The sequence below is a fragment of the Macaca thibetana genome, chromosome 6 (assembly GCF_024542745.1).
Source record: "Macaca thibetana thibetana isolate TM-01 chromosome 6, ASM2454274v1, whole genome shotgun sequence".
Classification (NCBI taxonomy): domain Eukaryota; kingdom Metazoa; phylum Chordata; class Mammalia; order Primates; family Cercopithecidae; genus Macaca; species Macaca thibetana.
In genome coordinates, this window is record NC_065583.1 from 100,589,368 (window position 1) to 100,606,082 (window position 16,715).

General features: G+C 43.6%; 2 protein-coding genes and 1 long non-coding RNA gene across 4 annotated transcripts in view; 1 reads left to right on the forward strand and 2 right to left on the reverse strand.

Annotated features, from left to right (window-relative positions):
* Nucleotides 1-3,415, reverse strand: part of RASGRF2 (Ras protein specific guanine nucleotide releasing factor 2) — a 265,430-nt gene extending 262,015 nt beyond the window's left edge. Inside the window, exon 1 of one of the 2 annotated variants that reach the window (XM_050795639.1) lies at nt 2,753-3,415. In XM_050795639.1, the coding sequence (XP_050651596.1) occupies nt 2,753-3,040 (288 nt within the window). In that variant the 5' untranslated portion in view covers nt 3,041-3,415. The remainder of the gene's footprint in view (nt 1-2,752) is intronic. The other variant, XM_050795640.1, reaches the window with a different exon arrangement.
* ZCCHC9 (zinc finger CCHC-type containing 9) overlaps nt 1-4,825 on the reverse strand; it is a 342,756-nt gene extending 337,931 nt beyond the window's left edge. Inside the window, exon 1 of the mRNA XM_050795721.1 lies at nt 4,816-4,825. The gene's annotated coding sequence lies outside the window, so the exon portion shown is untranslated. The remainder of the gene's footprint in view (nt 1-4,815) is intronic.
* Nucleotides 4,826-12,206: 7,381 nt separating this feature from the next.
* Nucleotides 12,207-16,069, forward strand: LOC126957631 (uncharacterized). The gene is made up of 3 exons (XR_007726834.1): nt 12,207-12,365; nt 15,349-15,421; nt 15,765-16,069. It is a non-coding gene; the product is annotated as an uncharacterized LOC126957631 (long non-coding RNA).
* The last annotated feature ends 646 nt before the right edge of the window (nt 16,070-16,715 follow it).

Here is a 16,715-nt window from a genome sequence, read left to right on the forward strand (position 1 = left end):
ACAATAAATATGTCGCCCTCCAATGTGAGTAATAAGAACGTCTCTGCCTCAGGCAATGATGTTACTATAGGTTTGCACATCTGCTGACCTAACTAATTTATCAGAATGTCCACTTCAGTCACCTGCTTGTCCTCGGCTTTTCAGACGCAGTATTTATTACAAATGCTGGTAATCTCTGAATCTTGTGAAATGGTCTTTCACATTCTCCACACTGCAAAAAGCTCACACTGTCTGTCATAACCTTAGAAACAGAAGATGCCATTATTGAAAGGTAACTGGAAACCAACTCAGCCAAACCCTTAATTTTTACATATTAGGAAACAGAGATTTCATTAACAGAAAAAAAAAGAGAAAAGATGAAGAGATGTGCTTAAAGAAATAACACAGAAACTTGGTGAAGAAAAATGACTGTGCCTCACTAAGTCCTGTTTCAAGCCCTAACCTTCAACTGTGTTGATAGCATTGAGGGAGATATTGATATGGAAAGCTCCAGAAGCATATAAGGAGAAAGAAGCAAACCTTGGGATGTGCTCATCTCCTCACATCCTCCACAGATCCTTCGTGTCTCAGTGTCTGGATGATCTGAGCACCTCAGCAACACCAATTAACTGAAAGGGAACCAACTGGATAAACTGTAGATTTAAGGTAGAATGTTTCTCCTTGTTTCTTATTTTCACAGCTTCTTCTTAATCGTTCAAACACACCCAGTTGGCAGTGCCAGAGAAAAGCATCAGTGGGCTAAGCTAACCCAATTCACAGTAGCACATCTAATGCAAGACAAAATGTGGAAGGTTTCCCAACCCAACTCCTAATCCATTCTGGAATGCTTGCTTCTCTACATCCCAGATTTATCTATAAACACCAAAGATTCTAATTTCTAACCTCTTGAAGATGCATAAAATGACGCAGAAATACTTATCATATGTATGGTCATGAAAAGGGAAAACAATTTTTTCATCAGATGGCCTATTTTGGACAACCATTAGAAAGTGGCATGAAAGTCAAACTATTTGGAAGTTATGTTTTCTTATTAAAATGCGAGAAAGAAAACAGTCCTGAAGATTACAGTCCAGATATTTTCCAAGTGGAAAAATGTTGGTTTCCATATAACATTAGCAAGTCAAGAGAGCCATATGAATTGTAACAGGTAACAACTCCCCACCCCTAACTAAAAAAAAAAATAAAATCAAAAGTGGTTATCTTATATTAATATAAATACGAAGAAAACAAATAATTTGGGATTAAGTAAATGATATATACCCTGAATAATTTAAAATACTCTATTCTACTTTAGACATAATAACACTTAGAAACCTATTCATTTTGGTTCCTGTGGGGCCTTGGAACACATACCTTAAAAAAAAATCCCACCAATAGAATACATACATATATATATTCCTGAAAAAAATGTTTCCTCAAAACTCTTCTCCCAGTTTAAATTCTAAAATGCATGACTTGAAATTTATGTTTATATTTCTAGTATCTATATCTATAAAGTTGGAAATTGGTTTTGCAAATGACTGAACAAGCCCTCAGAAACTAAAGAGCATATTTAAAATTTCAGATTTATAAGTGATATAACAAGTTTAATCACTTAAGTCTGTTAATGATTTATAGTGAAAACAACTCAAACTTCTGGTTGGTCTAGTTTTAACTCCTCTTAATTTTACACATTGTTTTATGAGCCCCAAGGGGTTAGGTAGGCATCTTGCGGATCACTCCATTGCTAGTACCTCCCACAGCCTCTGTGGTTTGCGGTAGATGCTGTCTGATCTGACTTACATGGAAAATTCAGCTGCGAATATTTTTACGCAATAGCAAGAACAATCAGCCTTTTTTATATCAAGGTGGGGATCGAGAAGCTAAATGAGAACATTAGGAGCATAAAATTAGTCTGCTTTAACTTTAATAACCAAACGGTGATTAAAAACATACAAGTTTTGTGTTTGCAGGAATGAGGGGCTGGGATCACCAGACTTAAAGGGTTTTTCTCCCCCACCCCGCGGCCATGAGCACACAGCAAAACTAATAAAATTATGACCCAGAATTTAAAGGTCGCATTCATTTTCAAAGCATTCATTTAAAAGTACAGAAGCGTTCTTTAAAGATGCCCACATTTTTAAACATAGCAAGAATGTGGCTACCAAATATTAATCCTGAGGAATATGAATACACATTTACCTTCATAATTAGACCCAGCAGGTCAAATGTTAGCAAGGCCAACTGACCTAAATCACAAAGACTGATTGAAAATGACCAACAGAAAGTGTCTGTCCGGCTTGGGAGCCTCGCTTGTTCCCAGCTCAACCAGTGGTCAAACATCTGCAGGCAAAGAAATCTACACGCGCCAGCCGGGTATGGCAGAAACAAAACTTTTCCAAATTAGTTCCGTCTTGCCAATCTACACCCAACAGGTGTCAATACATGTCACCAGACAAAATTCTTGCGAGCCAGGTCTAGAGAAGCAATGGGTGGCTGGCAGAGAAGCTGAAACGACTCGACGACCTCTACCAGGTTGGGCCACTATTCTGATTGATCACTTCGCAGTGGGGTGGAGGGTTATGGAGATGGGAGAATCCCTGGATGAAGATGGGGAGGCGCGTGGAGATGTCCCGCCACTGGTGCCGCGGGGGGATTTCGGAGCATGGTCCCCGCACTCTTTCACGGCCCCCGACCCCCGATCCCCGGGTTAGGACGGCAAGGGAGTGCAGCGACCAAAGCTGGGAGACCGCGGAGAGAGGGCGCGCGGTACCTGCTTGTCCAGCGCGTCCCGGACGCCTCCTGGCCCGGCGCCGGCCCTGGGTGGCGCGGGCGTTCGTTCGCAGCTGCAGCCCTCCAGGAGGTACATGCCCGCCGGGCGGCAGCTCTGCTCGCCCTCGAAGTAGAAGAGCACATTCTGGTAGAGGGCGAACCACTTCTCGTGCCAGCGGCTCGCCTCGGCCGTCTTCTTACTCAGGAAGCCGCGCTTGGTGCCCTCCTTGCGCGCCAGGAAAGCCAGGTACAGGGCGTGCCCCTCGTTGTAGCGCACGCTCTTCTGCATGGTGTGGGTGCTGGGGGCGCGCGGGCGGCTGCCCGTCTCACCCCTGCCTCGCGGCCATGGTCCGGCCGGCTCCCTCGAGGGCGCGCCCGCTCAGGTCCCGGCCGGCGAAGGGCGCCCCCTTTCCCCACGCCGCGCGCAGGGCACCCCGCCCGCTTTCGGGAGGCGGCGGCGCGCGGTGCCAGGGGCGCGGGCTGGGGCCGGGCACGCTCTCCGCCCTGACCGCCACCCTCCCGGCCGAGTCCCCGGAGGCCCCCGAGTCCCCGACGCCCGCGTGGAGCGCGGCCCCGCTAGGGCTCCCGAGCCGGCAGCCGCTTCGCCCAAAGTTGCGGGAGCCGAGCCCCCGCGGCGGGCTGGGGCGGCAGCCGGGGAAGGACTGTCCTCGGGCAACGCGCTCCGGGAGACAGAAGGTAAAACGTCACGTGGGAGCTCAGCTGTAATCGGCTTGGAGACAGATTTAAAGGGCAAAGTCGGCGCGGCGCCGGCGATGGCGCAGCCCGCTTGCCCCGGCGAGCGTCCCTCCCTAGCCCGCCCCGGCCGGGTCCGCTGCCTCTGCTCTGGCGCCCACCGGGATGGGGCGGATCGGGGAGTTGGAGGCGCCCGGCCGCACCACACACCCGCTCACACGCGCTCGCACACTCGCGCACAACGCGCGCACACACACACACGCACACCCACACACACACGCAGACCAGTACATTCACCCAGATCCACAACGCACGCACTCAGACGCACAAAAATACACTCACAAATGCATACAAACACAATGCGCGCACATATGCACAAAAACACTCGCACACACTCATGACACACAAATACACATTCTCACAACGCTCACACTCAACACACAGTCACAACACACAAATACATATAGACAAATACAGCCACAATGTGCGTTCCCGCACACAAAAATACATACCCACATTCAGATACACACTTAAGGAGCTACACACATGCACGCACTGATATGCTCACTCACACACACATTCACACACAACCCACACATTCACTCAAACTCACATGCAAGCATATACTCATATACACATTTACACACATTCACACAAACAGCACACATCTACTCACACGTTCACAATCATACATAGACTCACAAGCAATCATACACACACAGATGAACACACATATGTACATTCACAAATACACAAATTCACCGAAAAATACAAACACACACAAACACAAACACCCACACAAGTATTCGCACGAATCTACACACTTTCACAAACCCACTCACACATACACACGCACTCACATGCCACATCCATAAGTACGTTCCCATGATAGTAGGTGGAGTCACAGAGAGGCTTTGCATAGCCCACATCCTTGGCTTTTCTGCTTGTACCTGCATTGTAGTATTTAAAACTACCGGTAAAGGTTAACAAGAGTGGCCCAAGTGTTCCCGGAAAGGCATCAGATGCCGAAGCTTCTTTCGGAATGCCTGTTACTTCACAGTGGTAAGATGCTAAATTTTAAGTGCCAAGTTTTCAACCTGGAAAAAATACCCAAATAAGGGACACTTTGCTGCCCAGGGCAGAATCCATCCCCAAAGGCCAGCTGTCACAGGCTCATCGTTTGTAGGACTGGATTCATTTGATTAACAAATCTGACAGGTACAACCAGAAAACCAAGAGCCACCCCCTGCCCCAACTCCATGCTGTAAAATGTAAGTGGAAAAGAAATAATGTACCCAGCAGCTGTGAGAGAAAGCCAGTGAAACCCCCGGGGAGTGCCTGTATTTGATTCTGCTATACACATTTTTGATTCCCCCCAGTCATTTATCACTAAAACGGAGTGCCATCATAAAATGTTTATTGTTAAAAGTAAATAATAATGCTTTTCTGGGTGATGAGTCTACGACAATACACCTGTCTTCTACTGCCAGTTGTGTGTTCATAAATTGGTAGCCCCAGGGGTTCTGCCTGTTTCATAAGTGCTGTTTCTGCAGAATATTTTAACTCTGCCTCACTGAGCAGCTGAGTGGGTTTTTTTTTTCCTTTTACCTTTTTAAAAAATGTTCACTTTTAACAACTATATAATAGGGAAATTGCCATTTTGAAATTACAGTGTGAGAACAGTGGTCATTTCTCTTTACATTTTTAAAACTATCTAAAGGACAGTGCTGTGTTAAATTGGGTTTAACCCAGCTGGAAGCTTGCATTGTTCTTCAGAGGAGACACAAGTATAGAGATAGTAAGTAAATGTAGGCAACATTTTGGAGCCAGATTCTAGATGCAGAGGAGCTAGTGATTGCCTCAGGAGGCCTTTTATTTCTTTCTCTGTGGTTCGATCCCAGCTCTGAGAACCATAAGTGAGTAGACACCTGTGTGGTTGATAAGCTCCATTTTTTAAGTAGAAACCAGTAAAAGTGTAAAATCAGCACAAAAACTATTTTGCCATGAGTACTCAAACCTTCTAACCCACTTCTTGAGTTTTTTTAGATGTGAAAGATTCTCTTCTTCAATAAGCAATGTCTCACTTACCATCTCTGTCTCCTTAAATGTGCTTTTCATTTGAACCACATGAAATATTTACAACCTCTTATCTGACATCATTTCCTACCACGGAATGTTATGTGGCCCTTATATGCCACCCCACCCTGCTCTGCTCCTGGACAATGAGAGAAAGGAGTACTTGTTTCCTGCAAAATTTGGCTGGTGATTACTGTGGGTTTTAATTATGGAAATTCACTGCAAGAACCATTTATTGATCACTAGTTTATGTCCTCAACACTATATTTAGGTGATGTAGAGCCTATAGAAAAAAAGCATTGCCTGTGTTCCTGGTGTGCTCAGTCTAACAGGAAGAGAATTTCTTTATTTTCTTTCTTCTTTTCTTTCCCTTCCTCTCTCTCTCTCTCTCTCTCTCTCTCTCCTTTTTCTTTAGAGAGAGGTTCTTCCTCTGTTGCCTGGCCTGAAGTCATAGCTCACTGCAGCCTCAGACTCCTGGGCTCCAGCAATCCTCCTGCCTCAGCCTCTAGCGTAGCTAAGACTATAGGTGTGCACCACCACACCTGGTTAGGTTTTGTTTACTTGTTGTAGAGACAGAGATCTCACCATGTTACCCAGGCTGGTCTCAAACTCCTGGTCTCAAGCAACCCTCCTGCCTTGGCCTCCCAAAACCCTGGGATTATAAGTATGAACCACCACCCAGCTAGGAAGAAGATTAATGTTTAGGTGCTTCTTCTCACCTGTCTGTTTCTCAAATGCAGGTCTATCTCCCTAATCCCTGCAGCACCCAGTAGGAGAGTTTATATGCAGTAGGCATACAAGTTTTTCAGACGATTATTTTCTAAATTAATTTCTTATTTGGTCATTGAATTGTTAAAGGGGGCATAAGCATTTGCAAATATTAGATCATTCTGCAAGACTGTAAGAGATGAAAACAACCAGAAATTCCTGGACAGTCTAGAGAAGCTATCGCTATTAGGTGTATGATGGGCACCTGGGAGACTTTAGTCTCCATTCATATGGAAACCACATCCCTGGAATGGTGCCATCCTGAAACACAAGGGATCAGGAGGTTATGTAAATAAGAGTGCTTTCCCCCAGCTAATCAAATAGATTGCCAAAAAGAGACCGTGTTCCAAGTGGATGGGAACAAGCTTCTCTGAATTCATTGTTTTTCCTTCTTGCATTGCATGGATTCTTTCTTGAGGGGGCCAGTTTAAAATTTTTTTTTTTTTTATGGGCAACAAAGCATGTGATCACAGTGCAAGTGGCCTCTTTCCCCTTTTCTAGATAAGTTAAGGGGGGAAAATAGCAATGAGCTGTCATATCTGGAAACTCTACTAAATAGAGAGGGAGACATTATTCAGATAATTGGATGAGAAAAGGAAGGAAGGGAGGGAAGGAGGGAAAGAGGAAAGAAAGGACGGAAGGCGGGAGAAGGGAAAGGACGGTGGAAAGGTGGGAGGGGAAATTTTATCTAAATTGTCTAAAGCTTTGAAGTTTAGGGGAGTGGGAAGTGCACAACCTAACCTACAGCTTTTCAAAATCCCTAACTCATGCCTTATCATTCAGATGCACAAGGTAGGTTTTCATTTTTTTTCTTTCTCCTAAACTCTGTTTTGTTAGTAAAATGTAAATGGGTTGCATGAGTTTCTGCAAGGACTTTTCCCTGTGGTTTCTGTAATTCAGAAATGCATCAGCACTGTGTTCTTGGAGGAAGATTACGTCAAACAAAGCTGTCAGAGGCATTTGAACCAAAGCAACTCCATCTTCAATAGGAGCCGGGTAAAATGAGGCTGAAACCTACTGGGCTGCATTCCCAGACGGTGAAGGCATTCTAAGTCACAGGATGAGATAGGAGGGCAGCACAAAACACAGGTCACAAAGACCTTGCTGGTAAAACAGCTTGCAGTAAAGGAGCCACCAAAACCAAAATGGCAACGAGAGTGACTTTGGTAGTCCTCACTCTACGCTCCCACCAGCCCCATGACAGTTTACAAATACCATGGCAATATCAGGAAGTTACCCAATGTGGTCCAAAAAGGAGAAGCATGAATAATCCACCCCTAGTTTAGCATATCATCAAGAAATAACCATACAAATGGGCATAGAATGGCTGTCTATGGAGTAGCCATTCTTTTATTCCTTTACTTTCTTAATAAACTTGTTTTCACTTTGCACTGTGGACTCACCCTGAATTCTTTCTTGTGAGAAATCCAAGAATCCTTTCTTGGGGTCTGGATTGGGACCCCTTTCCTGTAACAAAGCCACGGTGTTACCAAGATCCTTTTCTTGGCCTGACAGAAGATCACTTGGGGAACTGTCATTTTGAGGGCTTGTAGATGTGGAAAATAATACATTTAACAATGCAGACTCACCAATAATCCCAGACTGTTTCTACAAGATACAGTGTTACCAGTTCTGGCACATATATGATTCTGTATTCTCTCTTGATACTTAATTAGTAAAGCCAGATTCTTCCCCAAGTAGGTAAAACCTAAAAGGATTATTCCTTCCTTGTTTCCAGTATTATTTTGACCAAAAAGAATTACTTATTTATGAGATACTAGAATGAACTACTTAGAGCTAATAAAACCATTTATCTGGTGTCCATATGATATTTCAACTTACTTAATGTTCTAGATACCCAAAGCTTGTCCTTCAAACACTGAAGATAAATGAGCTCTGCATCTCCCCGGTCTAAAAAGTGAAGAAAGTGTAGCATTTTTTTGATTTAAGGTCACTATTCTGAATACAATGTGTCTAGGAGCTAGACCAGAGCCGTTGCTAGCCTCTACTCTTTTATGCAAATTAGAAAAAGGCACGCCCTCTGGGAGGATGAATTAGGGAGAGCCTTGGGGCACACACAGCCTTGAGAACATGAACCTGATGAGTGGATGACATGACACCTTCATGTGACTAAAAGGTGCCCCTCCACCTGGATGGCCACAGCTCTGTGCAGGGAGCCCTGTGCAGTGACCAACCTGTGCAACGGAGCTCAACAGCTTGTGCTGTGTGCCTCTCCATGGGTGGCCACATACAGCTGTGCCTTTAGAGTTTCTATAGCTGTTCCACAAACCCAACTGCATCCTTTACCCTTTCTCCATCCTAACCTTCTAATTGCCATCTTCTGTTTTCTCGAAGACTTAGGCTATGAAGCTTTTAAGAACTTTGTGAAACTAAATATGACTTTATTAAACATAAAAATGAGAAGATCTTGGAGAGTCCTCTAGACGGTGAAGTATGTAATCTAGCTAGGAGTACACCAGAATTGTTTTGACTGCTGGAGATGATTTCCTTTTGGCTTCTCAGGTATGCTCTGAACATATAAGGTCTGACTACATGAATATAATGATTCACATTATATACAGTAGTATAAATTATGCATGCATTACTTTTATACTTTAGTGTCACCACAAACAGTATAGGCTATGATATACAAGGAATTCTTAGAGACCCAAGAAAATACTCGTGATTTGGTGGTAAGTAAAAACCCCTTTCTATTCCCCTGCTTCCCTTTATAGCAAAACTTGCCCTTTATAACATCTCTCTACACACTGGGTCTACTTCCTTCTCTCCATTTTCTCCTGAACTACTTCATTCAGTCTTTTCATCCCCACCACCCCACTGAAACAATCCCCACAGTCACCGTCACCTGCAGTCCTCACAATGCCAAGCTCAGTGGTCAGTTTCCAGTCTGCACGTTGACATCGCAGCAGCATTTGATACAGCTGAACACTCCCTCTTTCTTGAAACACTCTTCTCACTTAGCTTCTGGGACACCACACTCTCCAGCCCCTTCCTGCTTCTCCTGCTGTGTCCTCACTTTCTCCTGGCTGTCCCCCTCCTCTTCCCAGCCTCTGAATAGTATTTCGCCCCAGGGCCCTCTCCTGGGATGTCTTCTCTTCTTTATCTACATCGTTTTATCCACTTCATGGCTTTAAATAAGCCTCTCCACCCCGCTCCTTCTCTGAACTGCAGACCTGTGTGTCTGCCTACTCAGCATCTCCTCTTGAATATCTAGTAGGCATCTCAAACTCAACATGTTCGAGACTGAATTTCCCTGCAAAAAAAACAACTGTTCATCCCACAGTCTTCCTCATCTCAGTATATGGCAACTCCATCCTTCCTTTGCTTAAGTCAAAAACTTGAAGTCATCTATGAATCCTTTAATCTTCTCTCACCTCAGTCAGCTCTACCTTCAAAGCATATACTAAATTAAACCACTTCTCACAAGCCCCATTGCTACCCCCATCCAGCCCATCACCATTTCTCACCTAGACCACAGGAATAGTCTACCAGCCGTCTCCCTGCATTCACTCTTACTCTCCTACTGTCTGTTCTCCACTGAGCAGCCAATGAAAACCTTGAAAACATAAATCACTATTGTGCCTCTTCTCTGCTCAACACCTTCCGACATCTTCCCATTGTACTAGAGTAAAACCCTATCCCTTTTTCTGCGTGACCCTATCCTCCTTTTCCTCTGTAGCAACTATTGCTCCCTGACATTCTAGTATGTATGCTTAATTGCTTGGTAGCTTTTGTCTCCCTCACTGTTATATCCTCAGCAACTAGAACATTCCTGAATATTATTCATAGTAAGACTCCATGAACATCTGTTGAATAAATGCTAGAAAAGAATGACACCCTGTCAATTCAAGAAACTTCTTGTTTTTGAGAGAGAGAGAGTCTTGTCCTTGGCCCAGGCTGGAGTGCAGTGGCACGATCTCGGCTCCCCACAACCTCTGCCTCCTGGGTTCAAGTGGTTCTCCTGCCTCAGCCTCCTGAGTAGCTGGGATTACAGGTGCGTACCGCCACACCCGGCTAATTTTTGTATTTTTAGTAGAGACAGGGTTTCATAACATTGGTCAGGCTGGTATCGAACTCCTGACCTGGTGATCCACCTGCCTCTGCCTCCCAAAGTGCTGGGATTACAGGCGTGAGCCACTGTGCCTGGCCAATTCAAGAAACTTCTTTTCCACAAGAACCTTAATCAAATACTTTCCAGGACCAGCCCTTATACTTTCTAACCTGCTCCTTGACTTTCTTGTATCCCTTTTTCTCATGGAATTTTACAATTCGCCCCCTCCCCAAGTTCAGCCTCTGGAGGAATCTAGAGCTTCCTTCAGAGCTCCTTGTGATTCTAGAGTGTGATGGAGACTGTGAAGTGCTGCTACAGTCTCCTCCTTCAGAATGGGTGACTTACTCACCCTCCTCACCTCATTATTCCACACTCTACTATTAGAAGTTCTACTAGCAGTCAGCCCTCTCTCGGATTGTTCTCTGCAGAAGACAATCACCGCACCAAGATCATGTCTCCCCTTTCTGAGGAAGCCCACAGACGATGACTGGCCATATGGACATAAAAGGCACAACGCCCTCAGAGGAGCTCCGACTCAGACATCTCTGAAGGTCTATGGGGTCCAGCACAGCACAGAGTGGGGTGTTACTTTCTGCTGGGAAGACCCACTTCCCAATCAAGGGAGCATCTGGTCTGAGTCCTGAAGGGTGGTTGGTTAAATGACAAATACGCAGAGCTGGAGAATGAAGGATTTTTTTTTTTTTAATACTTTAAGTTCTGGAATACACGCGCACAACGTGCAGGTTTGTTACATAGGTATACATGTGTCACGTTGGTGTGCTGCACCCAACTCATCATTTACATTAGGTATTTCTCCTGATGCTATCCCTCCCCCAGCTCCCCACCCACTAACAGGCCCCGGTGTGTGATGTTCCCTGCTCTGTGTCCAAGTGATCTCATTGTTCAGTTCCCACCTATGAGTGAGAACATGCAGTGTTTGGTTTTCTGTCCTTGTGATAGTTTACTGAGAATGATGGTTTCCAGCTTGATCCATATCCCTGCAAGGGACATTAACTCATCCTTTTTTATGGCTGCATAGTATTCCATGGTGTATATGTGCCACATTTTCTTAATCCAGTCTATCATTGCTGGACATTTGGGTTGGTTCCAAGTCTTTGCTATTGTGAAGAGTGCTGCAATAAACATATGTGTGCATGTGTCTTTATAGTAGAATGATTTATAATCCTTTGGGTATATACTCAGTAATGGGATGGCTGGGTCAAATGATAATTCTAGTTCTAGATCCTTGAGGAATTGCCACACTGTCTTCCACAATGGTTGAACTAGTTTACAGTCCCACCAACAGTGTAAAAGCATTCCTATTTGGAGAATGAAGGATTTTTAACTAAGGAAGCTATGAGAATGAAAGACCAATAACAGAAAAGTACAGGGTAGAGGAAGTGTCGGAGTTTACCGTGGTTTGAGAGAAGAAAGTATGATGGGGTATGAGAGACAAAGGCGTAAATGGAGGTAGAGGTCAGATCACGGTGGCCTGCAAGGCCCTATATACAAGTAGTCAAAATGTCACGACAGGTTTTTGAGCAGGGAAGGATAGTGGCCTTGTATCGTCTTGCGCCCCTCCCTTTTTCCCCTTCTGGCCACAGTCCTGCCCTTCAGAGTGTCTGGTTCAAAATGGAGCTGCCACCTTTTTACAGGCCCCACCTCCCACATCACAGTGATTGGCCTAGGAGTGGGTGCCTGATTTGGCTCCATCAAAATGAGCTGTTTCCTGGGATATTTGAACTAAAGACCTGCAAGATCTAGTCTCAGTTCGTCTCAGAGCTGCATGTTGTCCAGTGTAACCATAGGAACTGCCGAGATTGTATGAGATCATGGGCTGTGGAATCAGACAGTGGGAATTCCAATCCTTGCTCTAGTACATATTCATTATGAAACAGTGAACAAACCACTTAACCTCTTACAGGCTCAGCTTTCTCATCACTAAATTGGAGATACAGGTACCCCTGGAGGTATTTTTAACTACTTCCACAGTACCTGACACATGGTAAGTTTTAACAATGGTGAGGGAGGAAACATTTGGATGTTTCCAGTCAAATTAGAGGAATCAATGAGTCTTGTCTACCAATAAGATATAGAGGTCAGAAGATGGAGGATGGGGGTGAAGCCAGGACGGCTCTAGGTATCTGGTCTGAGCAAGAGAACTGATAACAGTTGATATTTGGGTTTGACTTTAAGGGAACTGTGGCCTTTCTAGATGGAAAGAGGTACAGTGGCATCTTGGAATTTCTAAAATAAAATATATATGTAATATCTTTTAAAAGTCATCTGCCTGGAAATGGAGACGAATCCTTTACTTGATTTATGTATGTTTGATTGTCACATCCACCTCACAAAGTAGGTATTATTATCATGTCCATTTTATAGAATAAAAACAGGTTCAGAGAAGGTAAGTAACTTTCCCCAATGGTAAAGCTTGTGAGTCTCAGAGGCAGGATTTGAACCCAGGCCTGTCTGACTAGAGATCCATCCCCTTTATTATAGAGTGTTTCTCCTGTGTTGCCTGGAAGTGTGAGTAAAAGCTGACAGCATGTGCCATGTGCTTCAGCCCTAACTCTGTCATTTATTATATTGGACAAATTACTTATTTATGCCTCAGTTTTGATGTTAGAAGTGGAGGTAATAATAGGACTTTCTTCCTAGGAGTTTATGAAAATTTAATACTCAGTTAATATGTGCAGAGTGCATAGAACATGGTCTATCACATACTAATGACATCATTAAATGGGACAGGATGAGACTTTATGTATTTATTTATTTAATTTGTGAGACAAGATCTCACTCTGTTGCCCACACTGGAGTACAGTGGCACCGTCGTGGCTCACTGCAGCTTCGACCTTCCCCAGGCTCAAGTGATCCTCCCATCTCAGCCTCCTGAGTAGCTGGGACTACAGACAAGAACCACCATGCCTGGGTAATTTTTGTACTTTTTGTAAAGACAGTGTTTTGCCATGTTGCCCAGGCTGGTCTCAAGCTCCTGGGCTCAAGCAATCTGCCCACCTCAGTCTCCCAAAGTGTTGGGATTACAGGAGTGAGTCACCGCATCTGGCCCAGGGTGGGACTTTAAACAGAAAAAGGACATGAGCATGGAGCTCTGGCCTGAGCAGGAGTGAAAAATGCTACATTGAAAAGAGAACATTAAAGGAGACCCAGCTCTTGGAGTGAGGCCTTAAGCTTTGGGAGTGAAACAGTGACCTCCCATTAAAATCCTTGGAGTCACAAGGAGAAACAGAATTCTAGAATTGGACCTAAATCTGTTCATTCTTATTTTCCTATTTTTGGCTACCTGAAGAAACCAACAATATTTGATCCCTAGGTATTTTGAAGTTCACCATAAATAACATCACTTGGTTTAGAAAAGTGTTTATTCACTTCCTCAGAGAATGGATTATCTAATTACATGTCTGTGTTTACATGGAACAGGTAGTCCAGTCCATGAAAGTGTGAGAACCATGAGCCTAGTCTCGATCTCAGGAGTCACCTGAGGAGACTGACGCTAAAAATCCAAGTCGCTAATCAAAATATTAGAAAAATCAACTCATGTTCTAGACTTGGAAGCCCAACACTTACATCAACTCTCTCTGAGCAGAGCCAGCTGTTGGCCCCTACAGGTGACAGTGACGTTCTGACACAGGAAAGGTCAACAGGTGTCCCAGGACCATATCCACCTGGTTAGAAGCTCTGCTGGGTTTGGTCTGGGGGAGACCCACTGCCTCAAGAGAATTTACTACAGGGAAAGCCCCCTGGTTAACCATGAAGATGTGATATGTTATATCAGCATGAAGATAGAGGGATATCGTAGAAGACCTTATGGGGTTTGTAATGGGGAAGGTGGGCAGGGGAGGTGGGAATAAATGTTGCAACAAAGTACAAAATATCTTTTCTCTCTTGTGTGTGTGAAAATGTGCTCTGTGGGGCACTAAAATCCTACCGGTGTACCCCCATGCCCTTCCGAGATGAGCTCCGGGAGATGTATTTTTGCGTTGCAGTCAACATGCTGATAATCATCTGCATCATGGATCATGTACTTAAGGCTGAAAAACAGCAGCCTTTTCTATCCCATCACGGAAAGGGCATTTTGAACCACATAGGCTATGTCCTTGGTAATAAACATCGAAATAACCATTTGAATAAAGTATATGTGTGTAGCATGTGATTTTACAGAATGCTTCCACATGTGTTATCTCATTTAATTCCATTTTTGTACAAATGTGTTATACACTTGGGTAATTCTCTGAATTCTCTGCATTTCACGCATTTGGGGTAGGGGCAGAGAGGTAATGGCACTCAGATGACATCAGGGCCTGTTTGCTTTATGGCAGTAATGAGCGTTTGTAGGGCACTTCACAGTTTGTGTAGAGCTTAAATGTACTTATTAGACCTCATTTGATCCTCACAGTAACTTTATGAGGTAAGATGGATATTGTTCCTACCATAGACTTTAATGCATAATATTAACTGTCTTTGCTTCTCTGCATCTAACTCTAGACTGCAAGTTCCACAAGGATTATCACTTTTTGATACATTTTTCACTGTTTCATCAGAGTGCTCAGTAACTCTTTGTTTAAGTGACTTTGATAGTATTATAATTGCCCCCATATTTGTGATCAATGAAGAAACTGAGGCTTTCAGGATTTATCTTGCCCAAGGTCACACAACTGGGAGTGAAAGCCCTAGAATTCACATCTTGTCACTGTCACTGCCTATCCAAATGGTCACAAATTGAGGCTATCTGGCTGGTAAGAAGTCCCTTTATCCTGCTATAATTTTCTTGGTGGCTCTGTGTCATTATACTGGACTCAGTTTCCCCTCAAGCAGGTGCAGATGTAGATGGCATAGGGCATCTATAGCTGTAGACCTTTGCTTAGGCTAGACTTTGAAAGATTTGAAACCTTAGGGAGAGAGGTGGAAAAGAGTTGGGGAGGCAGTGACAACGATTTGAAAACTACAACCAATTTTCTCTCTCCTAGGAGTTGGAGACTTGGAATCCCCTTTGGTGCAGAAACTATTCCTTCATGAGAAGTCCTTAAATAGGCTCTTTAGGTAAGAGATATAAGAGATATAAAGCAAATGCCCTGTGGGAAAAAACTGGAGGAATCCAAATATAGGTAGTTTGGCTCAGAAACATGTTTCTGTTTTGTAATACATGTTATTATGTGCATAGCTCCTTGATGGAGAGCAATTGATTTTTCTTCTGGCAGGGGCTGGTGAAATATATAAATGAAAACACCACTCTTATTTCTTGGCATGGAGAGGACTATATTTGCCAACCTCTCTGCCATGTAACTGGGTTTTAGCCTAAGGGATGTAGGCAGACATGGCGGGCACCTCCTTATTAAAGATCTGGTCATAATCATCTCTACCATCTCTTCTTTTTCTTGAAAAGAGAAGAGGCCACATTTTGAAGGCAGCAGGGTCACAAGATGGAAGAACCAGGGTCCTTGCATCATCGGTTGGCTTCAAGTTGCCGGGGGCAGCCTAACCCACATGGAATTGTGACATAAGAAACAAAGCAACTATTGTTTTATTAAATCAATGAGATATTGGGCTTCTTGTTATAGCAACTAGTATAAATTGCCCTGACTGATACATTATGGATTTAGAATGCACTGTACTACAACTGTTTGTTGTATTTTCAAAAACAGGTTTATTGTGGTATAATTGACTTACAATAAACTTCATATATTTAAAGAGTACTATTTAATAAGTTCAGCATATTTGTATATCCATGAAAGCATCACCACAATCAAAAGACACATTTCCATCAACTGAAAAAGCCTCCTCATTCTCCTTTGAAATCTCTTCTTCCATAACTACAAACCACTGCTCAAGGAAATAAGAGAGGACACAAATGGAAGAACATTCCATGCTCATGGATAGGAATAATCAATATCATGAAAATGGTCATGCTGCCCCAAGTAATTTATAGATTCAATGCTATTTCCATTAAACTACCATAGATGTTCTTCACAGAATTAGAAAAAAAACTACTTTAAAATTCATATGGAATCAAAAAAGAGCCCTTATAGCCAAGACAATCCTAAGCAAAAAGAGCAAAGTTGGAGGCATCACACTACCCAACTTCAAACTATACTACAAAGCTACAGTAACCAAAACAACATAGTACTGGTGCAAAAACAGACACATAGACCAATGGCACAGAATAGAGAGCTCAGAAATAAGACCACACATCTACAACCATCTGACCTTCAACAAACCTGATAAAAACAAGCAATGGGGAAAGGATTTCCTATTTAATAAATGGTGCTGGTAAAACTGGCTAGCCATAGGCAGAAAACTGAAACTGGACCCCTACACCTTATACAAAAATTAACTC